We start from the raw sequence: 24221 nt of genomic DNA on the forward strand, positions 1-24221 counted from the left end.
AGCTGAAAAAGTGCCTCAAAAACAAAATCAGTACAGAAGGAAATAGAAAGTCATTGCAGCATTTAGTTCATCTTCCTTTAATACCATTCTGGGACCAACTTTTAAACCAATACTAAATGAAGCATTTTAACTTGAATTTTCCTGAGATATGATTGTAGTTTATCAAAATTTAAATGCAAATTAATCTTGTTGCAGTGTCCTGTGCCTGCATGTCGAGGGAAGTCATTTACTGCTCTCAGAAGCTCTCCTCTCACAGCTACGATGGACTGGCAGTCAATCAAGTAAGCAATCAGACTATTAAATAAAAGGCAGGTTTTAGAGCTCTCATACTGCCAAGTAAATCTACAGTATTCCTGTATTATACTTTGATTCTTATCTGTAGATTGTGATAAAATATATAGTAAAAGGTTTACTTGGTGCAGAGTTATGTGTTGGAGTGACAGTTGTCTTTATTTGAGATTTGTTTTCTATCAGATTCCAGAAAGGATTTAATGTGCAAGTATTATGTCCTTTTGCTATTGGGAAATCATTTTATGTATCATTTATGTGACTCATTGAATTGGATGTATATATAAGCAAAGCTGTATGTTTCATTCCATAATGTGATATCCTAGAAATAATATTGTTTTGAAGTTTTAAAATAGAGAATCCCTTAGAAATAGATATGTTTCATTTTATGTTCACAATATCCATGAGACATTTTCTATAGGTGATTAAAAAAAACTGGGTTTTTTTTAAAGTCAGATAGTTTTCTCTATGTGTGTATATTTTTAACAATTTATTCCATTTTTTTCTGGCTGTAGTCCCATAACTTATCCCTAAATATAAAATAATGGGTAGTTTTGAAGTCAGGGTGCTATCCAGGAAACTTGGCTGAAACAGATGGTCTTTGAAAACTAAGAACATAGGGGAAAAGTGAAGTAGATTGCTACCAAGCCCTGTCCTAGCTTGACCTCCTAATGCCCTATAAAAACCAAGACCAATATATACAATAATTAACTGTGCACTATGCTGAGATCTTTACAGACACTCCATTTTATAAAAGATGAAATGTTTAAAACTCTTGAGTGTGATCATGTGGGGGAGCCTGGTTTCCAGCCCATGTCTATAGCACTTTCACCACTGAAGGGGGTGGTGAGGGCCTTAAAGGTGCTATAAGGTTCACAGTAGATGCATAGAAGATTCGGAGTGACTTAATTATTTGAACAAAATTTCTTTGTTTTCAGGTAAAAACAGACTAAAAATAGGCTTAAATATTTTAACTGGATTTGAATGATCATCTCCTAATATTAGGAAATCAAACTTAGGGGTAGATGACTGAGAAAAGGAGGACATTTAAATCCTTTTCTTGAGTTTTTAAAAGTAAGGTATTGCTCAGGTTCATTTTAAATGAGTTAGTTATAGTAAAACTTTGTTAATGCAATATTAGCTTACATAATTAATTGTTTTATTCTATTACTATATAGGTATATAAAATGATTTTTTGCCCTAGAAGAAAGGCCTCCTTCCTGCCATATACAGTAAATTCAGTTTCAATTTTTTCTGAGCCTTAGCTTGGATGGCCATAAGGAATTAAGTTATTGTTTCTCAACTAGTGCATTGAAATGTTTGGATGAGTCAAGGTGACAGCTTTATTGTGTACATCAGAATCGGAAGCCTTAACAGTTGCAGCAGTCCCAGTTCTAGAAGTTCACCTGATGAAGACAGTCACAGTATGTGCAGAAATAGCTTGCTGAAAGTATGTTTTCACAGTGTTGATAACCGAAAATGGAGAATAACCTAAACGTCTGAAGAAAATATTATAAAAAGGATGATACTATGAATTATTGTATAGCCACTAATTACGATGATGTAGGAGAGTGTTTTGAAATGACATCCAAAAATGTTTACAATGAAGTTAGTGATAAAGCAGGTCACAGAATGTTCTCTACTGTACAATACTGACTTTATTTAAAAAAAAAAAAAAACACTGGTAAATACAAAAACATGTTGAGAGTATACTGTCTGGGAGGTGAGATGAAAGTAATTGTTATTTTCTTCTTTCTGTTTATCTGTGTTTTTAAATTTTTACAAAGGTGACACATAGAAATATGTGTTCTTTTAATAAGAAAAGTCAAAAAGTATACTGTTTTTCCTTTTTTTTCTTGGCTGCTTTGGGTCTTTGTTGCTGCGTGCGGGGCTTTCTCTAGTTCTGGCGAGTGGGGGCTACTCTTTGTTGCAGCGTGCCGGCTTCTTATTGCGGTGGCTTGTCTTGTTGTGGAGCACGGGCTCTAGGCATGCGGGCTTCAGTAGTTGTGGTTCGCAGGCTCTAGAGAGCAGGCTCAGTAGTTGTGGCGCACAGGCTTAGTTGCTCCACGGCATGTGGGATCTTCCCGGACCAGGGCTCGAACCCGTGTCCCCTGCATTGGCAGGTGGATTCTTAACCAGTGCACCAGCAGGGAAGTCCCTAAAAATATACTTTTTTAAAGCAAGGTGACCTTAGCATGTTGTGTCACTCTGACACTTCTCATTGCAGTTCGCCAGTGTTTAAATATGCATTGAGGGTGAAAGTAGTGGGTAACCATGGAGCAGGGTTTGTACTTACACTCATCATTTAAGTGATTAAATTAAAAAGTTTTAAAGTAATGTGTATGTTTTTAAAAAGTCAATCGGCATAGAAGGCCACAGCTCCCACAACTTCTTGTTGCCTTATACAAAATTCTAGATAACATTCTTATGTCTATTCCTTCACTTTACTCACCCACTCTGTGAGCTGAGGATGTTAGAGACATGGTACCTGCTGTCCCTTCTCCCCCTTTCACCTCTAGACTTTTTTCTGTATGACGTTACTTTTAAATTGTCAAGGTTTATTTCTGTTTTCTAATGAGAATTATCTTCCGTGTTTTATTCATAGGTCGTATCTAATGAAACCAACAAACAGCACTTACATTTTTATGATAACGTAAATATTGTTCAACAAAGAATCAAGTCAGGTGATCAGATGCCAAGAGAAAGAAATGTAATTTGTGTCACTGGGTTGTTTTGTTTTGTTGGCTTTTTGCCCCTTAAAGGAAAATGATCCAAGCATCAAAATCAAAATGGATTCTTTTCTTATACTCCACTGAATTATCCCATATTTTAATATGCTTCATATTTGGACTATAACTTTGTTGTTTAGCACTTTTCCTACTCTTCGTAATCTTTTCTTTTTTTTTTTTTTTTTCGTAATCTTTTTATCCATGGTGTTCTGAAAACGTCTGAGTCTATCTAATCGTGTCTTCATCCTGCTTGATACTGATTGGCCCTTCAACTCTAGAATATCTATTTTCTGTTTTCTCTCTTTGGGCTTCTTATCAGGTGTATCCATTCAATTGTTTGTCCTTCACCCTTTGTTTTCTTTATGCTCTTTTCTAGACTTTTTTGGCTTTTGCTTGTATGCCTTCTATAAGTGTTTGATTTTTATATACATGTCTTTAATTTTTCTGATCTCACACTTGTTTTCCAATAGTTTCTTTTTCATAGCAGCTCATTCTTGTTTTATGATGGTAACATTTTCTCAGAAACTCTTAAGCAGTTTTTTCTTTGTTTTTAATGCTCTTCTCCTTCTTTAATTATTGCCATTTCATCCTCAAATATCTGATGAGGAATGAGAAATTATTTGGAGTAGGTAGGATAGGTTTCCTTTGCTATTCTTTAGGTAGGAGTTTTTCTTCAAAAAGCCTCATCCCTGGATAGAGGGTAGGGTTTTGACTACCAGATTTTGCTTTATGAATGTGTTTTTGAATTTGACTTGGGCTCCTCAAATGCCAGAATGAGGAGGCTTATGCTGGAGCTCTGATATCCTCTCTGAACACCTTAGTTCCCCTCATACAGTAGATGGCTCTGTTTCCTTAAAACAGTGCTCTGGTTTTGGCCAGGTGGGGAAGCCTGATGGCTTTCCTGGGATGCCCTCATTCTTCTCCTACCCACCTATCCCCCCACCTTCCAAATAATTTCTGAACAGCTATTCTGCGACTTGTCTTTCAGTTGATTATCCTGTTTTGTTTCAGCCATCTGCTCCCACTCTCCATTCCTGCCACCTCCAACTTAGAAGCCTCTGTAGGGCTGAGAACATTGGCTCCCACTTCTCTTGTACCCTTGTAAATTTTTCCCGTGTGTATTCTGGAATTCATTTTATTTCGTCCATCAATACTTTCCCATTTGCTGTTTTATAAAATTTCACTAATATCTCTTATTTGTTGATGGCACCTCTGCACGCCCCAAAACTTCTCTTCACTCTTTTAGTGACTGTTATTTTGGTGGACACTTCAGAGGGAAGGTAGGCAAATGCATGTGCCCATTCTGCCATCTTTAATTGGAAATTGCTGAAGTAGTTTTAGATATACCATTGAACTTTTTCTTTTTTGTTTTTTTTTTTAAACTAACTGCCCTTTATCTAGCTCAGCACCACGTGGACCCTGAATAGTTAATATGTTGACAAAATAACCCAAAGTCAGTATATGTACTGACTGAAAATTGTTTAACTTTTTAGAATCCAGGAGTTGATGTCTGATGATCAGCGAGAAGCAGGTCGGATTCCACGAACAATAGAATGTGAGCTTGTTCACGATCTTGTGGATAGCTGTGTCCCAGGAGACACAGTGACTGTCACTGGAGTTGTCAAAGTCTCAAATGCTGAGGAAGGTGTGGTATAACTTTCCTCAATTCGATTGTCCCTCAGTAGTTTGTCAGCATTCATCTTTTCCCTTTTTAAGATACTTCTGAATTTCCATTAATTTAAAGAACTTGATTCTTAAATAGATGAAACTTTTCCTCTAAAATAAAAGTTTATTTATAGCTCACCATGCCTTTCTTCTACATTCTACTTGAATCTTTGTAGGGAAAATGAAAATACCAATTATTGTGTATCATACTTTGAAATTTACAGGTTCTCGAAATAAGAATGACAAATGCATGTTCCTTTTGTACATTGAAGCAAATTCTGTTAGCAATAGCAAAGGACAGAAAACAAAGGCTTCCGAGGATGGGTGTAAGCATGGAACATTGATGGAGTTCTCACTTAAGGACCTTTATGCCATCCAGGAGATTCAATCTGAAGAAAACCTGTTTAAACTCATTGTCAAGTATGTATGAGGTTATCTCAAGTTTTATTTTATCATGTGCGTGTTGGGAGTGCTCTTGGCTACCAGTAACTGAAAACTAGTCAAAATGTTTGCAAATTACAATTCATTAGACATCTTTAGACCTGTGCAGCCAAGTCATTGAAAGAAGGAGACTAAGGGGTGAACTGCGTACGTAATATTTAAAGAAGGGATAAAATTTCATTTTTTCAGTTCAATTCAAAGAATCAGAATAAATAAGGCCATATATGAATACATGAAGTATTATGTTGAATATAAAGAAGTATTTTACATTTGTCAATTGTATAAATAGGAACAAACAAAAAGGACAAGGTGGAAGAGATATAATCCAGCTAATCACCCATTTTTGTACAGCCTGTAAGCTGAGTGGTTTTTACATTTTTTCATAGCTGAAAAAAATTAAAAGAATATTTCATGACACACAAAACTACGTGAAGTTCAAATTTTGCTATCCATAAGTAAACTTTTATTGGAACACAGCCACACTTGTTCATTTACATAGTATCTGACTGCTTTTGAGCTACTGGGGCAGAGTTGAGTAGATGCGATAGAGAATGGCTCACAGATATTTATGTGTTTGTACCTTTACAGATAAGTTTGCTGATCTCTAGTTGAAACAATAAGGAAAATTTACTATATCACACAATCTGGTTACCCAACAGAAGAGTCATGGGACAGTGAATTACAAAGTCATTTCAACTACTTGTGTGTAGGGGGTCGTTTGTTTACTTTTAAAAAGCAAGAAATAGATTCACATCGAAGTCACTTACTATTGATAAGTATTTCAGAATATTTTTTTATTTCCGTGTTATTGCCCTGCAGTAGAGAAGAAGCAGTGTAGAGGCGTTTTTGCTTTAGTGATTACGAGCCTTTTCTAGAAGATAAACCTGAGTTAGAATCTTGCTTCAGCCACTTCCAATGTGATCTGGGGCATGTTAATTTCTCCTTCATTTTTATCTTCTTAAAGTAGAAATAAGAATACCTGCCTCAGAATGTTGTTCTGAAGATTAAATGAGATTTCATGATGTACTTAACATAATTAACACAATGTGCTGTTATTTTGAAGTATTTTGACAAATTTTTGGATGATTTTGAAGAAATAGGAGAAAATGAGAGAGACCGAATAGTAGCTGTACCAAACAGGTAAAGAACTCAGGTTTTGAAATGCATTGTATTAGAAAAATTGATCTTGTCACGCTTTCCTCTTCACCTAGGCTTTGGGCTTGAGGAGAATTTAACAGTTTTTCTTTCTGCCTTTAATATGTTAATTAGCAAGCTGGGAAAAGTATAGCGTTCCTCAGAGGTTCTTTGTCCTTAAACCCTCAGAGATGTCCTTTGAATAGATGGCCATCCAAACCCACCCTGGGAGAGAGGGTGCTCTGAGCTAGGGTGGCGATGTGATCTGGGGATAAATGATGGAGTGGTGAGTGGTCTGTAGCAAGTGGCCAAGGAACACCCTGGTTGAGGACCAAAACACCTCTTTGATTGGTACCTCTTACCGGTTATAAATAAAAATGAACATTTGTGGTGGTCCTTCTTCTGTCATACTTAAGGAAGATAAGTTAGTATGAAAAACCTGGGTTTCCTTCCTACAGTTTGCTTTTACCTTTTAGTTCTAAGTTTGTGATTCCAACATCAAAACTTGAATTTTTCATGGTCCTCCATTTGTGAATCTTGCAGGGGTTGGCAAACTAGGCAGGCTGCTTGTTTTGGTAAATAAAATTTTTATTAGAGCACAGCCCCACCCATTTATTTACAAATTATTGATTGTTGGCTTTGACAAAAGTTGGATAGTTGTGACCCAGACAGTAAAACTGAAACTATTTACTTTCTGGCCCTTTAGGAAAAATGTTGTCAACCTTGCTAGATTAACAAATTGAGGCCTATGAAAAGAGGATGGAGAAGACAATAGAAGGCTGTTTTAGTTTAGGTTTCTTCAGAAGCAATGATTTGCATAAATGTAGTTTCTTTGGGAGGTGATCCCCAGAAATACTGGGAGGGGAATGAAGAAGTGAGACAGAGAAGGGAGGGCAGTTAGTGTATGATACCTTAATGGAGGCTTAATAAAGGCTTAATCCTTCTGAGGCCTCTGGGACACTTGACTGTAGAGCTAGCCTCAATATTTTTCCATCTAAGGGCCTAGATTTGGGGCTGCTCCTGAGAATATTAGACACCTTAGCACTTCTGGCCTGCCCAGCCTGCCTGCTGATGATGCTTCTGCGGCCAGAGAAAGCCGTTTGGCAGACAGGTGCAGGTGCTTGGTAGGAGGCCAGCAGTGATCATGCAGGAGCACGCTGAACAATGACTGCCAAGGGGAAGTGGCAGGACACCAACTTCTGTGTTGACATGTATTAACAGGGATAATGATTCACAGTTAACTCTGATTATATCTCTTCCTCCCTGTCCTTTTTGTTCCTGTTTATACAATTGATAAATGGGAACTACTTCTTTATGTTCAACATAATACTTTATATATTCATATATGGGCTTATTTATTCTGATTCTTTGAACTGAAAAAATGAAATTTTATCCCTTTATTATGTACTCGGTTCACCCTTTAGTCTCCTTCTTTCAGTGACTTGGCTGCACAGGTCTAAAGATGTCTATTCATGTAAAATATAATATAATTCTGTATCCTAAAGCCTAAAGTAGAAGACCATGATAATGATCTTTTTTTTTTTTTTTTTTTTTTGTGGCGCTCCATGTGGCATGAGGGATCTTAGTTACCTGACCAGGGATTGAACCCGCGCCCCCTGCATTGGAAGCGTGGAGTCTTAACCACTGGACCGCTAGGGAAGTCCCTATGATGCATTTTAAAGGCTAGTAATATAAATGCTTTACAAGTGTCCTGTCTCCCTTACACAGGCACACTTTTTAAAACATTCTTCCCTTTGTAGATTCACCAAGAATTTTGATAAATTTACTGTTAGAATAAAATTTCTTGAGTTGTTTGAGGAGATGTAAATTTTTTATTTTTTACTATTTTGATGCTAAAGAAAGCAAGTTAAGCAAATTGTAAAGTAGATCTTCTAGTGTATCACTGAAATGTAAGTTAGAATTTATAAGTCGTATTCTGTTTTTCAGCTCGCTTTGCCCTGTCATTTTTGGTCATGAAGTAAGTATTTTACTTCATCTTTGCTCAAAAATACATAAATTTGACAAAAATAGTACATAGAGATTTCACAAAAAATAGTCATTTCTGTTGGCCAGTTATTCATATTTTATTTTTATTTATTTATTTAAAGCAATAAAGTTTAGTATTTTTTTAAATTAGTTTATTTATTTTTGGCTCCGTTGGGTCTTCATTGATGTGCACGGGCTTTTCTCTAGTTGCGGCGAGCAGAAGCTACTCTTTGTTGCGGTGCACGGGCTTCTCATTGCAGTGGCTTCTCCTGTTGCAGAGCACGAGCTCTAGGTGCGCGGACTTCAGTAGTTGTGGCACGTGGGCTCAGTAGTTGTGGCTTGCGGCCTCTGGAATGCAGGCTCAGTAGTTGTGGCGCACACGCTTAGTTGCTCCGCGGCATGTGGGATCTTCCTGGACCAGGGCTCAAACCTGTGTCCCCTGCGTTGGCAGGCGGATTCTTAACCACTGCGCCACCAAGGAAGTCCCTCATATTTTACTATGAATCATTATTCTCCATAAATGGATGATATGAGAGATAAACTACAGTCCCTTGTAGGAATGGTCTTTTTTTAAAGTGACTCTGGACACTGTAAATGTTAATGCAGAACTAACAAAGGTTTCTCAGTTTTGTGGAATGGATTCAATGCCTGGCAAGGTAGGTCTTCACTCAGTGACTTTTAAGATACCTGATTTTATATGCTTTCTAATTTTCACTTTTTAATCATTTACATTAAAGAAGTTTATATTTTTAGACTTACTTTTCTTAGGAAAAGAAAAAAAACAAAGTTCAGTCATGCTTTTAAAAAAAAGAATCCACACACAAATGTTGTAAACATAGGAGGAGCACCCCTTTTGCTAGTCATCTTTACGTTTTTCTCACTTGTTTTTGTTTTTTCTCTCCTTTCACATCTGAGCTTGTTAAAGCAGGTTTGGCATTAGCACTCTTTGGAGGAAGCCAGAAATATGCAGATGACAAAAACAGAATTCCAGTTCGAGGAGACCCACATGTCCTTGTTGTTGGAGACCCAGGCTTGGGAAAGAGTCAGATGCTACAGGTAGGAAATCAGACATTTAGTATTTGACCTTTTGCTTGTAAAATGCATGAAAAATTCACAAGTGAATTTTCTTTAAACATGCAGTGTTTGTGTTCCAGAGGGTATTATTTGTCAGGTAGTGTGAGTTGGGGTTTGTATGAGTAATATATAATTTGTATCTGGCCATCCTTTCAAATCGAGCCAGTCTCCTGTCACTCAGGCTGCACAAGCATGCTGCTCTGTTAAGATGTCAACTATTGTGAAATATTAACCATTTCCCTAACCCCCTTTTTTGTATCCAGCATTGCTTTGCTAGTCTTTGTTGTTGTGACCTCACCTATGAAAAGAATAGTTAAAGTAAAGCAGGGTCACCCATTATCTCTTCATACAACTACATAAACACTGTATTGGGCTTTAAGAATAGTCTGATAAAGGTAAGAGATCTGTCCTATCCATCTCCACTGCTTCTTTCTGAGTCTAAAACAAGGAAACTTCTATGACCAGTCTGTTGTTGGTCCCCAAGATGATTTTGGCTGTGCCAATCAGAGCCTAGTAGTTCTCCCCTCCAGGGCTTATGCTGGCCCTAGAAGATGCAGCTGGTTGGAGTGCTTGTGGTTTCCTTGGAGTGACACCTGGTAAGCCAGCAATGCATATCACTGTCACCTTTGGAGCTTTTCGAAAATACCGTGGCCTTCCCCAGTATTAAGAATTAAGAATCTCTGGGTTAGGGTCCTAGCATCTACCTGTTTATAAACACAGGTTATTCTGAAGTGCAGCCAGGATTGAAAACTCTCGATCTCATTGTATTATAAACCTACTGTCCTTCATGTCAGAGGACATGCTTATTTATTCGCTATGGCTGAGTGTTAAATCAGTTATCATTTTAATTCCTAATCTGATATTTATTTAATCCTGTGTTTCCCAGTTTTGTTCATTTTGGCCAATTGGGTCAACTTTTTTTTAAATTTCTGTTCTGAACCCATGCTATAAGCCTGACAACTGAGGCACAGAGTACCCAGTTATAGGTGAAACAGAGTTGATAGTAAAAATGAAAACAGTATACTTGGGTAGAATATGCATGTAAAAGTGCATGTGGGGATCTGAATTGCATGTAAGTCTGCTAGCCCCACTAAGCCAAGGTTTTTAAAAATTAGGCTAACACTAACAGTTATGAGTTGTTTATATTTTTAAATTATGTTTTCCTTTGACCATTTAGCAAGCCATCATACTCTCAAACTAACAACTAAGGAATTACAAGTAACAAAAATAATGATAGCTAACATTTATTTAGCTAGGCACCGAAGCATCACTTGGGTTGTGTGCTACGCAAGTCCAGAGCGCACTATTGACATAGATAGCAGTGTATAGAGTGCTGTCTCCTAAGGTGGTGGGGTGCACAGCTGTGTACAGCGGCCTTGCACGGGGCATGTATTGTATGCCAGGTACCAGGTTAAGTGTCTTGCATATACGATCTCATTTATTCCTCAAGGCAGTATGTGATAAAATATAAGGAAGCTGAGGCCCAGAGAGGTTCAAGAGCAGCACCACCAGTAGATGCGTGGTAGAGCCAGGACTTAAACAGGTCTGCCTGACTCCAGAGATCCATGCTTATAGCTGTTGTGTCCTTTATTCTGTCGTGCCGTATCTTGTTTACTCAGAAGGTGAGCACTAGTGAGCCATTTTATTACCTGATGTTTAAAGAAGCATTGGAGTCTCTGAAACTAAACTTAGTACTTACATTTTTTCTATTTGAACTTGAAAATGAAGCATAAAATGGAATTATGTAGAGTATTCACATGACCACAGACTTCAAAATCAGGCTGCCTGGGTTTGATTGAATCCTGACGTCACACCTTCATAGCTGTGTAAGTTACTCTCTTCAGACCTTAGTTTCTACATCAGTAACAGAAGTGCTACCTTCGTCTTACTGTGGTGGTGAAGATTGTACAGTAAAGCTCTTAGAAGAATACCTGGCATATAGCTAATATTTGTGAGCAACTACTATAGCTATTATTTCCCTTTTACTTTGGTTGATTCTCTTAAACTCTTTGTTTCATTAGGCAGTGTGCAGCGTTGCTCCACGTGGCGTGTATGTTTGTGGTAATACCACAACCACCTCTGGTTTGACTGTAACTCTTTCAAAAGATAGTTCCTCTGGAGATTTTGCTTTGGAAGCTGGTGCCCTGGTACTTGGTGATCAAGGTAAGAGGCCAAAGCAAATAATAATTTTAGGACTTTTTTTTTTTTTTAAGCCTTTTCCTTTTCAATTAATTTCTTTACAGTCTGTTCCAAGAGTCATTTGGACAGCACCGTCCCAACCAGTGAGTTGAGAATGAGTGCCAGAAAAACTAGAAATACACATCTCATCATTTTGTTTGTTTGTTTTTTCAGGATATGATGGATAGTTTATAAGAAATCTAGTTGGAAGGCTCAGCAGGAAGAGATCGCCAGTTGGGCTTTGCTACCTAAATTTCTCTTTGTGATGCTTTAACCCTATTGGGAAAACATATTCCTGTGCATGTATCAGGCAGTGCCTAGGTTCCAGTCCAGCTGAGGTCATTCATTCCTTCCAGTTTGCCAGTGACATCACATTTCTAAATCCAGTACCTGTCAGCCATGTTTGACACAGCTGATCACTGCTGCCTCAATGAATACTGTATCTCCTTGGTTTCAAGGACACTGCACTCTTCTGGTTTTCCTCTTACTTTTATTCACTGTTCAGTCTCAGTCTTTACTTGTTCTTCGTCTCCCCAACGTCTTAACTGGTTGGCTCCTCAGGATACTTAGTTTTTGTACTATTTTCTTCTCAGTCTGTACTTACCTTCTTGATGATCTTATCTAGCTTCATGGCTCTTTACCTACGTATATCCTGAAAATTTCCAAATTTATGTTTCCTCTCCCTTGAACTCCAGGCACATATTTCCCCTTGCCTATGCAGTATCTCTACAGCTTTCTCAAACTTAGCACGTCCAAAACCAAAGTCTTGATCTTCCCCTTTAACCTATTCTTCTTACAGTTTTTTCCCATCTTAGTAAATGACACTTCCATCCTTTTATTTGCTCATATCAGAAAACGTGAAGACATTCTTAACTTTTTCACATACCTCACATCCAGTCTGTCGGCAAATCTTGTTGGCTCTACCTTCCAGATATAACCAGCATCCAACCACTTCTCCACTGCTGCTACCCCAATCCAAGACACCATCATCTCTCACATGTATCATTACCGTGATCTCCTAGTTGGCATGCCTGTGACCACCGTTGCCCTTCCTATTGTTTTTAACAAGGCAGAGCAATCCCATTAAAACTTAGATCACATTATTCTTCTGTTCAAAACCCTCCAGTGCCTTCCCATCTCACAGAGTGGAAGCCCAAGTTTCATAGTGGCCCAGGCACCTTTTAATCACCTCTTTTGCCTCGTTACCTGCTACTTTCCTCTTACTTCCTCTTCCCCAGCTACACTGGCCTCCTTGCTATACCTTGAATACCACCAGCACTCCAGGCACATCACATTCCTGCATTGCAGCCTTTGTACTTTGGAACCTTCTTACCCCAGATAGTCTGCAAGGCTTATTTCCTTTCCTCCTTCAAATTTTTGTTCAAAAGTCCTGACCCCAGTGAGGCCTTCCCTTAGCACCACATTTTACACTGTAACCACCACCCCCCACCACCAGCAGACCCTGTTCTCCTACCCTACTCTACCTTTCTTTCCAGAGCATTTCTTACCTTCTAATATACCATATGGTCTACTTTTTTTATTGTCTGCCGCCCAACACTGAATAGAATGTAACCTTCACAAGGACAGAGAATATTGTCTTTGCAGTGCTATATCCCGCATGCCTAGAACATAGTATTGATATATAAAAAGCATTCAGTAAATATTTGATGAATGCATAAATTCAACAAACATATATCTGGTTATTATATAGCTCATTAGAAGTGACAGTATTTTTGCTAGGTTACTAGGTGAAGAAAATAATAAATAGGAAGAGGTTACTCATTGTTAAGGTGTCACACTTTCCATTAAATAGAAGTTGAAGGTGATACAGGGTTTAGCTGTGCAGATAGCTAATGTGATTTAATAAGATGCACAGTGTTAAAAGTCCATGGCCGTGGCTTCCCTGGTGGCGCAGTGGTTAAGAATCCGCCTACCAGTGCAGGGGACACGGCTTCGAGCCCTGGTGCAGGAAGATCCCACATGCCGCGGAGCAACTAAGCCCGTACACCACAACTACTGAGCCTGCGCTCTAGAGCCTGTGAGCCACAACTACTGAAGCCTGTGCTCCTAGAGCCCGTGCTCCGCAACAAGAGAAGCCACTGCAATGAGAAGCCTGTGCACTGCAACGAAGAGTAGCCCCCGCTTGCTGCAACCAGAGAAAAGCCTGCATGCAGCAATGAAGACCCAACGCAGCCAAAAAATAATAAAATAAATAAAGTAAAAAAAAAAAAAAAAGGTCCATGCCCTTCTCTTTCAAATCTATGTAGATAAGCCAAGCACTATGATGGTAAAAATATCACTGTTAAAATACAAAAGAATATTAGTCAGCAGAGACCAGATTCTAGAAACAAATAGAATCCTACTAAATAATAAATAGGATCCTACTAAAATCTTTACTGAAGACTTTCAGGGGAAAAAAATGAGAAATAGAGCTGTTTTATAATATTTCCCTTCTTCGATATCTAATGAAATGACCAAAAAATTGTTTGGAAAAAAAAGCAACAAGATGTACCAATTGTAGCCAAACAAGAAAAAGAGTACAATTTTCACAACTTAAACTTTATGCTTTAAAACCAGGGGTTGGCAAAGTTTAGTCCAGAGGTCAACCCACCTTCAGCCTATTTTAGTGTAGTCCACAAGCTATTTTAAAGTATTGTAAAGGACAAACAAAAACCCAAGAATATGTGACAGACTATATGTGGCCCACAAAACATAAAAAATTTCATCTGCCTGTTTATAGGAAAAGTTTGCTAGCCCCTGCTTTAAACTTTGAAAAGTGGCAAAGAGGTAGCCTGACTTTGTTCCTACCCTGTCCACACCTCTGAGGAACTGTACTAGTAATCTTGAGAATTTCCAATAATACCATCAATTCCAGAGAGTCCTGGACTGATTGATCATAGAGTAGATATAGAAGCATTTAACCATAGCAAAGCCCTCAGGACATGACCACCAAATTGCTCATGGTATGGGGAGAAGGGGAGGAAAAATATTACAAGGTAATGTTAGAGGGCCTCCAGTAACCTGCGGTTTAGACGTAATACAACTGGCACATAAAATGTTTTATCTAGGATGGACCTAGATACGATCATACTAAGTGACATAAGTCAGACAGAGAAAGAGACTTCTCGTATGATATCACTTAGAGGTGGAATCTAAAAACTGATACTCCTTACCACCCCTCCTCCCCGTTCAGTGGTGGGTCTTCATATGATGTTTAAAGAGGTTAAGTGTACAGTTAACTCTACAGTTGTACAGTCAACACCTGGCATTGCTGAGAACTGCACTCTAGACTTCTGACTTTAGAGGCTTTGTGTTCCTTCCCAAATCATGCTGTCCACTGTTCCCAAAGGACCCAGCTCAAATAGCACCTTTTTCTTGAAACCTTTCCAGATTCCCCTTCCTCTTTTAACTCCACCCCACCCCCAGAAAATTCATATGATTATGCATATCTATTATAGTTGTTAAAATATACTATCTTAAATGTGTATATATTTTATCTCATCTGTTCAAATTTAAGTCTTTAAGCTTTTTGAGGGTCACTCATATCTTCATTTTTGTAACCCTCACAACATAGTGCCTTGCCTAAGGAAAATGCTAAATGAGTAAATATTATATAACAGTTAAATAAGATAAATATTTTATTTGCTGTAAAACAAGCACAAATTTTGTACTGTATGACATTTTATAATTTTAACTGTTGGAAACTAATGGAAATATGCTTTATTGTGGAATAATTTCTATCTTGTCAGGTTTGAAACTTGACGAAAGGAATATTTTTTGTCTGAATTATTTTACTGTGGTTGTAGGTATCTGTGGAATAGATGAATTTGATAAGATGGGGAATCAACATCAAGCCTTGTTAGAAGCCATGGAACAGCAATGTATTAGTCTCGCTAAGGCTGGCGTGGTTTGCAGCCTTCCTGCAAGAACTTCCATTATTGCTGCTGCCAATCCAGTAGGAGGACACTACAATAAAGCCAAAACAGTTTCTGAGAATTTAAAGTAAGTCTCTTCAAATATTTATACTTTAATATTGAATCCCTATAGATATGAAGACGACAACTGAGGACATAAATGGAGAGTTCACAGAAGTTGCAAGTTTCCAATAAATGGACAAAAATGTGTTAGAACACTACACGTTAAAACAGTGAAGTGCTGGGACCTCCCTGGCAGTCCAGTGGTTAAGACTCCGTGCTCCCAATGCAGGGGGCATGGGTTCGATCCCTGGTCAGGGAACTAAGATCCTGCATGCCACACAGTGAGCCCAAAATAAAATAAAATAATAAAACAATGAAGTGCTATTGACATCTACCAGATTGGCAAATGTTTTAAATATTAATCATTATTGGCAATGGGGTGGGGAAATGGGTTCTCACGTACATAGTTTAGCATTTTGAAGGACAGCTTGACACGTCTATCACTATTTTAAATGTATATTCTGTTTGTTCCAGCCAATTCTTTTAGGAATTATACTCACAGAAATAGGCACAAGAGTGCACAAAGATATGTTGACAGGGTGGGTCTTACGGCATTGTTTATCACTGCCAAAGATTGGAAATAACTTGAAGTGCCCCCATCGATAGGGAAGTGCTTGAACTATATAATAAGACTGTACTGTGGAAAGTAGCAATTAGGAGAATGAAGGTAGCTTTGTATGTACTGTGATAGGGGAACATGTCTGTGCTTTATGTTTAAGTGACAAGAGTACATTACACACTTATCTGTATATGTGTATCCCACTTTTTTTCCAAAACCAGTGTTTCTATCTGTATGCGTGTATGCTTTCTCTTCTAATTTGTTCTGTACGGGTTGGACAAAATGTATGGGGAGGGGAAAATAGACTCAAATGATGCGTAAGTGAGAAAAAGACAAAAAGATGCCTCATGTGAAAAATTGGAACTTTAAATTCTAGTGGGAAACAAAAAGCTAATTTTCTAATATTTAATAATAAATACTTTTATTGTAGGAATGGTACATAGTAAAAAACACAATTGTACTTTGAGATTCTGGGTATTTCTGTACTACCACCACCAAAAAAGCCATCTGTTAGTGTTTCTTAGTAAAATGACAAAGTCCTGTATTGGAAAGATCAGAAAGATCTTATTGAACAAGGATCCAGGGAACTTGGATTCTGGTTTTTAGTGGTACCACTAGGATGTTGGTCAAATTCTTTAACCATTCTGGATTTCAGTTTGTTGGTCTCAAAGGAGTTATCTGGTTGGTAAATTTAGAAATGACTAAGTAAAACACAGCACTTTTACTATAATGACTAATAGACATATAAATGCCCCTTTAAGAAAAAGTGGTATTTTTGCTTCTAAATGGGCATAGGTACTTTGAGAGACTCAGTGTTTTGGTGAGACAGAAAATATAAAAGATTAAGAACTACTCATCCAGATAACCTTCGATGTATCATGTAGCATTCTAGCTTACAAGTTCAATGGTCCTAAGTCATAGGGAGTGATATAGAACATAGAGAAGAATTTAGTGGTTTTGATGGTGTGAGAAAAGACTGCATCCTCAACATACCGATATAGGTACATATAAGGCTGTGTACATGTGACCTGGTGTGTCTCTGGAGTTGGTGGGTATATTGAATCCAGAAGCTATTGCTTGTTTCTTTAACCTGAAGCTTCATTTTCTTTTTTTAAGTTCTACCTGGAACTTGATTGGTAAGCAAGTGAGTAAACAGTTTTCTAGGTTTTCTGTTTGTTTTAATTCCAATCACTGTTTCTTCTTTCTTTCACACCTTTAGAATGGGGAGTGCCCTACTATCCAGATTTGATTTAGTCTTTATCCTGTTAGACACCCCAAATGAGGATCATGATCATTTACTCTCTGAACATGTGATTGCAATAAGGGCTGGAAAGCAGAGAGCTGTTAGCAGTGCCACAGTAGCTCGTATGAATAGTCAAGATTCAAATACTTCTATACTTGAAGTGGTTTCTGATAAACCACTATCAGAAAGACTAAAGGTATGTTTCTTCTCCTTAATCGTTCAGTTCAGTTTTGTTTGAATGTCAGAGTTCAGTGTGTTGCTTGTTGTAGAGCAGTAGTATGTAAACTTTCATAGCAAATAACCTTTTATATTACAATACTAGAGTTTATATAAAGTTCAGTTGAAATAATCTAAGTCAACTAGACCAAGAGCTAGAACTATAGTGTTTGGCTTATTTGGTCTATTTATCTAAACAAGTTATTTTAGCAGAAAGATTTTATTTGCTACTTATCCTTGTAATCTTGGGCCTTTTTATCATGCTTTAGGTGGTTCCTGGAGAAACAATAGATCCAATTCCCCACCAGCTATTGAGAAAGTACATTGGTTATGCTCGGCAGTATGTCTCTCCAAGGCTATCCACAGAAGCTGCTCAAATTCTTCAGGATTTTTACCTTGAGCTCCGGAAACAGAGCCAGCGGTTAAATAGCTCACCAATCACTACTAGGCAGCTGGAATCTTTGATTCGTCTAACAGAGGTTCGTTGATTTTAAGTTCACATTCTTTTGGCTTAGAAAGGGAGTAGAGGGTAATAACATTTCTCTCAATTTTCTGTGTAATGATTTGCTTTTCTTCCTACTGAGAGACATTAGAAATGGGTGGATACATTTTTTTTAAAGGGTTGTCATATACGTAACATATCAAAGTTTAACCATTTTTTTCAAAGCAGGACCAGTTACTTATGCAATGGTTTTTTTTTCCTTTAATGACACTTAGGAGACTCTTGAAGTTTGAAGATTGCTTAGGTTAACTAAGGTTTTGGGGATTCAGAAGTGAGCATATGGGAACATGGAATGTGTCAAATATCTTAGGAGTATTTGATTTTATACATGACAGGTCTGTAAGTGCCTGTTTTTCTAACAGCAGTAACATCTATTCACAATTATGGAATGCTAAGAGAACTCTGGCAGTTAAAATTAGCTGGATCAGAGTTTGAGCTTTTTTGCTCCTAGAATCTGATTAACTCATCTTTGTTGTTTTAACAAATTAGTTAGGCATGATTTCCTGAAAGTACAAGGCAAGTCTATTTCAGAATCAAATCTTCTAGAATGAACATTCAGAAAGATGTTCAAAAAAATTTTATCTACTAAAATCTATTTTAGTAGATAAAAATAGATTTTAAAATGAGTGATAATTTTCATACTCAAGTTTTCAGATAATTTTTTTAAATTGTGACTTTTCATACTACAGCCCCTCCTCCCAAAAAAGTTCAGTGTAAAATGAATAAATGAAATAAACTTAGACATACTATACCTGCTCAATCAATGTTAAATATATTTATCTTTTGTTATCTGAAGATGGTTGTTTTCTTTCACAGGCACGAGCAAGGTTGGAATTGAGAGAGGAAGCAACCAAAGAAGATGCTGAGGATATAGTTGAAATTATGAAATATAGGTAAGATTACATTTTAAATGCTGTTTTAAGTGAAATACCGGTCATCTTTTCGTCTCAAATTATATATTTAACTGGGACAAGCAAAATTATTTTTATTTAGCCCATTTGATCACTTATTTTCCTCGGAACAAATTGTACTTTCCTGGTTTAAAATATTCCTGTGTAAATAATCTTTACATTAAAAAAAAGGTTTCTTTGAATGGGTAATACGTTCACATAGTTCTAAAATCAATTCAAAAACATACTTTGAGAAGGCTTGCCTCCATCCCGTTTACCATCCACCCTTCCTCTCTACCAGGACACCCATTACTTTTCTTGTAAATAGCATATGACTTACTCTGTTCTGTACCTTTTTTTTTCAATTGAGATATAATTGACATATACCATTATTAGTTTCAGGTGTACAACATAATGATTTTATATATATATGTGATATACATATATCAAAATGATCACCATAGTAAGTCTAGATAACATTCATCACTGCACAGTTACAATTTATTTTCTTGTGATGACAACTTTAAAGATCTCCTCTCTGGGGACTTCCCTGGTAGTCCAGTGGTTAAGACTGAGCTGCCAATGCAGGGGGCGCAGGTTCTATCCCTGGTCAGGGAACTAAGATCTCACATGTTGCGTGGTGCGGCCAAAAAAAAAAAAAAAGAATTGACAGCTTTTAATTTTTTATTGCTGTCCCCAGAGTAACTAACTGCCTCATAATGAATAAAATTATTAACAATTAATGACTACCAACCCTTTCGACCAATTCCTAACCTATTACCCTCTATGTCTTAATATCTTACTGGTTTAGCATCACACAGCACTTGAACCATCAATTTTCTCTTTTACGTGACTCAGTACTAGGGTTCGAGGGGTCTTGTAGGTGAAAATTTTACCAGGCTGGCTTCATTGTGCTGGAGACCCTCCAGTTGATCATTTATAAGCAAACAGATAGGAATTACTAGACTTTCTCATACAACATGCTCCCAGGGCTCAGTGTACCAGCATATGAAGTAAAGGTATGGCCACAAAAACCAGTTGCCTGCCTGACTTCTAGTAGGTCTAACTTCCTGGGAGACGAGACCAATAAGAAACTGAGAGTCCTAATAGAGATCCTTTTTTCATAGGAAAGTAAGTCACTGAACCCAACTAAAATTCTAGAAATCGTGGATTCTAAAATTTTTTCCTAATTGAAAACAAGCACCAACAACAGGGACTTCTCGTTTAATGACAAGAAGCTGCCTCTTTGCTCACAATCTTGAGTATGTGTATCTTTCTCTTTCTGTGCATTCTACCCTTAAGTGCTTCACCTTTGGGAGTGGAGCCAAGATTGCCACTCCTGGTTTTCTTTTCTTTTTAATGCTCTCTCGCCCTTTCTTTGGGTTTTCTGGTGCCTGGCTCTACTGAAGAGTGTCATGTGCTTCTACCTCATAGACTGTTGGCAGTCAAGCAAATCAAGGGTCAGATTATCCCAGCCACTCTCCTTCACCTGTAGCATTTGGTTTTTGAGGCTTTACCCTTTGTCACTTTCCCAAGGCCTCAGACCCCAAACTTTGCCTCAAGCAGCCAATCTGATGTTTCTCTACAATAAATCCACAGGTCTGTGGACACCATGGATTAGTTCTCATATCTGAGCATTATACTTAAGCAAGGTATATTATGCTCTAATTGCCTTTTCAATAAAAATACTACAGTGCTCATTTATGAATAGTTCTGCATGTCTGAATACTCATGTCAGACAGTGTTTACATGTGCTTTTCCTTGTGGAACTTGTATTTGTTTCTGCTTCTCAAAGTTGCCTTGCTGGTAAAACTGAATTAGCTTCAGGCTGTCCATTTTCTTCAGGGCTCCTGAAAAAAGAGTTCTCATTATTAAGTGTAAATAGCACCCACATGAGGTTTCCAGTTTGTTTCCCTGAATTGCTTGAGTGTTTATTAACTTTTATAAAAATTTTCTGGAAAAAAAGAGACTAGTTTGATTCCAGATGATTGGAGTTACCTGGCATTATTTCCATGGTAATAGATCATGAATTATGTGCTTTGTGATACTTAACATGCTTTCTATTCTCAGTCTAAACTCTGAGAGAAGGGACCTTATCTGTTGCATTTACCACTGTACTCCCAGGGCCCAGACTGATGCCTAGCACACAGTAGGCCCTCAGTAAATGTACTGCATTAATGGTAAGGTTGATCTCAGTAATCATTTTTCATTCATTAAACCTTCCATTTGAGAGTTTCTTTTGTTTTTGTTTTGTTTTTTGGCTGCACCGTGTGGCATGCGGGATCTTAGTTCCCTGACCAGGGATGGAACATGTGCCCCCTGCAGTGGAAGCACAGTGTCTTAACCCCTAGACCACCAGGGAAGTCCCCATTTCAGAGTTTCTGTCTCTTCAACTTTTGAATGTTTGCCCTTAACATGGTTTGGAACCTGTAAAATTACATTTTGACTGGGAAGCAGAAGCCTAAATAAGAAAAATCTAAACTGTGACAGTACATCACAATTATCAGAGCACATAGCTATCAAAACCACGTGTTTATGGGCAACGGTTCACATAAGCTTTCTCTTAAAATTGGAAATAAACTAGGAAGCAGAAGAGAACAGAGCCACCTTCAAAGGTTAGGAGACCATTGTGAGAGTTTTTTCTATTTAAGGAAAGTAACTCATATTTTACATACTTTTCTTCAGATCACATATATGCCACTCATTAGCTGTGTAACTTTGGCAAGTCACTTAACCTTCCAAGACTTTGTTTCTTCATCTATAAAATGGGAATAAGAATAGTCTCTAAGTCATAGGGTTGCTGGAAGGGCTAAATAAGATAGCACATGGTAAATAAATATAATTAAGGTAAATATTAGCTATTATAATTAACATAGTAGCCTAAAGCATTTGTGACAACTGTTTTATGAGAAATGAAGTATATGGTAAATTATATGGTAAAGTAGTTAATCATAAATAAGATTATACTATATTTCTAGGGGAAACACACATTCATCAAATTGTTTTATCAATTATTACAATCTTGGATGACTCATATTCCTATTTGTACAGTTCATTCTCTTTCATGTGGGCTCCTATCTATTCAGGGAACAAAATGAAGCTGTGTTTTTAGTAACCCTTTAAACTCATTCCTGTGAGCTTCTTAAAGGCAGGGATTGCACCTACTTTGTTCACCACGATAAGCCTACTGCCTCGGAAGTGACCAATTTATATTTGATTAATTAATTCCTGATTAAATAACATCTTTGCCTAAGAGCCTGGCTGTGAGACTACATATGTCTCATTTACAGGCAGAGAATTCAGGCAGGGAATCAGCAACAGGGCTGGCTAATTGTACGTCTAACTAGTACTTTCAGACTTCTGGCTAAAATTTACTGTCAAGTACATATTTCTTTCCTTGATGATACTGTGAAAATAGGAGGAAAGCAGCAGAGAGCTGGAGTAATAGGCATATTTTTTAATATCTAACCATCATTACTGCAACTCAGCAGAACCTTTCTAGTTCATTTTCCAGAGTATTTTTCAACACCTTTTATTTGCCAGATGCTGCACTAGGAGCTGGAACACATCTTTACCAAGTGAAGCCTAAATTTAGTATGTTTAGAATTTCTTTTTTCATGAATCAAAAAGAATGTTCCAAGTATTTATATTGTAGCCTATCAACTTTGTATTTTTATGCATTTCTCTTTGCAAATATAGGGAGTTTCTTAAAAGTGGTAACTGTGTCCAAAGTATTTTTATCCCCAAACTGTTCATACACAGTGAATTACACAGTGGCCACTCAATAAATACATGTTTAAATCCTTGTTACGTAAGCCTCAGGACTACTTCCACATTTTTCTTCTTATAACCTGGAGACCTGGGACAAAAATTTCTCTAGCTGTGCCACATTGGGTAACTTTGTTTTTCTTCCCTCCCATAAGCATGTTAGGAACTTACTCTGATGAATTTGGGAACCTAGATTTTGAACGATCCCAGCATGGTTCTGGAATGAGCAATAGGTCAACAGCAAAAAGATTTATTTCCACTCTCAACAACATTGCTGAAAGAACTTACAATAATTTATTTCAATTTCATCAACTTCGGCAGATTGCCAAAGAGCTAAACATTCAGGTATGATAAACCAAATAATTAGTAAATCTTTTGATAATAATTTCAGGAGGCCTTTATTAATATAGTAGAACATTTAAATATCAAAAGATTTGGATTAAAAGAACAGAATAGGTGTTTTTGGAGTATTTAAAAATACAGGCTTGTTTTCTTTAAGATATAAAATTAGTTGCTCAGAGCTTTAAAAAAACGGTTTTTATCTAAAATTCATACCTACTAAAGAGTTTTCAACATCTTGATAGGGGAAAACATCATAGCAAGACTCAGTTTCCATGTCATTCTGACAATCCCTGTGGGCAAGTCATCCTTATAAATCGTTGAACCTCAGTTTTCTCATTTGTTAAATGGACATGATTCCACCTGCTCTACCTACTTAGAAGTTTTAGTGAAAATGGGTGTAATAGCACTTTAAACACGTAAAACAGTTTATACGGAAAATTGCTCACTCAATTTCAAAAGTTAGTCTAATTTTTGTTTTGAAGCTAAGCTAAAAGAAATATAAAAGATACTCTGCAAACTGGAGTTATTTTTGACTAGCTAGGCATTATAGAATCCAAGGTTTATATGTAGGCATTTTTTTCTGTAAGAAGTACAAATAATTTTATTTGCATAAGAAACTTGACAGTTGTATATTACTGTTTGAGAGATTGATTTTAAAAATCATATTTTTGTATATTACTTAATGAGCTAACTCTTTTGATATTTTTTTCCAGGTAGCTGATTTCGAAAATTTTATTGGATCACTAAATGACCAAGGTTACCTCTTGAAAAAAGGCCCAAAGATTTACCAGCTTCAAACTATGTAAAAGAGCTACCAAGCCAGGCCCTCCTGGGTTTATTATGAAGAATATGCACCAAAAAAAAAAAAAAAAAAAAATGTTATCTGAAAAATGACATCCCAAAAGTAATGTAATAGGAAGAGTGTTGAACTAATTTAAGAAGTGATAAAGTCATGTGTTAATTTTTTACTTCTCCAAAAGGCTAAAAATAAATTGTTTATATTTTATCTAAATGATGTAATTAGAAATTATTTATAGTTTTATTTTTGACCTGTCTTTCATTCTTATAAATATTTCATAGTTTTGCATATAACATGTGCATCTGGGTAAGCATTCACAAAGTTACATTTAAATGTTTAAATAGTTCTGACACACAAAATTGAATATCTTTTAGAAAAAAATTGAAACCAACTTTCAATTCCCAAAAAATTTGGAAATTTTTATATTGAC

At 37.0% G+C, this 24221-nt stretch overlaps 1 protein-coding gene across 1 annotated transcript in view; it reads left to right on the forward strand.

Annotated features, from left to right (window-relative positions):
• MCM8 (minichromosome maintenance 8 homologous recombination repair factor) overlaps positions 1–23931 on the forward strand; it is a 42685-nt gene extending 18754 nt beyond the window's left edge. Inside the window, exons 8-19 of the mRNA XM_068565801.1 lie at positions 196–281; positions 4511–4662; positions 4907–5102; positions 8205–8235; positions 9159–9299; positions 11339–11480; positions 15302–15497; positions 17251–17470; positions 17760–17969; positions 18809–18885; positions 22806–22995; positions 23706–23931. Of these exons, the coding sequence (XP_068421902.1) occupies positions 196–281; positions 4511–4662; positions 4907–5102; positions 8205–8235; positions 9159–9299; positions 11339–11480; positions 15302–15497; positions 17251–17470; positions 17760–17969; positions 18809–18885; positions 22806–22995; positions 23706–23798 (1734 nt within the window). The 3' untranslated portion in view covers positions 23799–23931. The remainder of the gene's footprint in view (positions 1–195; positions 282–4510; positions 4663–4906; positions 5103–8204; positions 8236–9158; positions 9300–11338; positions 11481–15301; positions 15498–17250; positions 17471–17759; positions 17970–18808; positions 18886–22805; positions 22996–23705) is intronic.
• The last annotated feature ends 290 nt before the right edge of the window (positions 23932–24221 follow it).

This window comes from Eschrichtius robustus, chromosome 16, assembly GCF_028021215.1.
Source record: "Eschrichtius robustus isolate mEscRob2 chromosome 16, mEscRob2.pri, whole genome shotgun sequence".
Lineage (NCBI taxonomy): Eukaryota > Metazoa > Chordata > Mammalia > Artiodactyla > Eschrichtiidae > Eschrichtius > Eschrichtius robustus.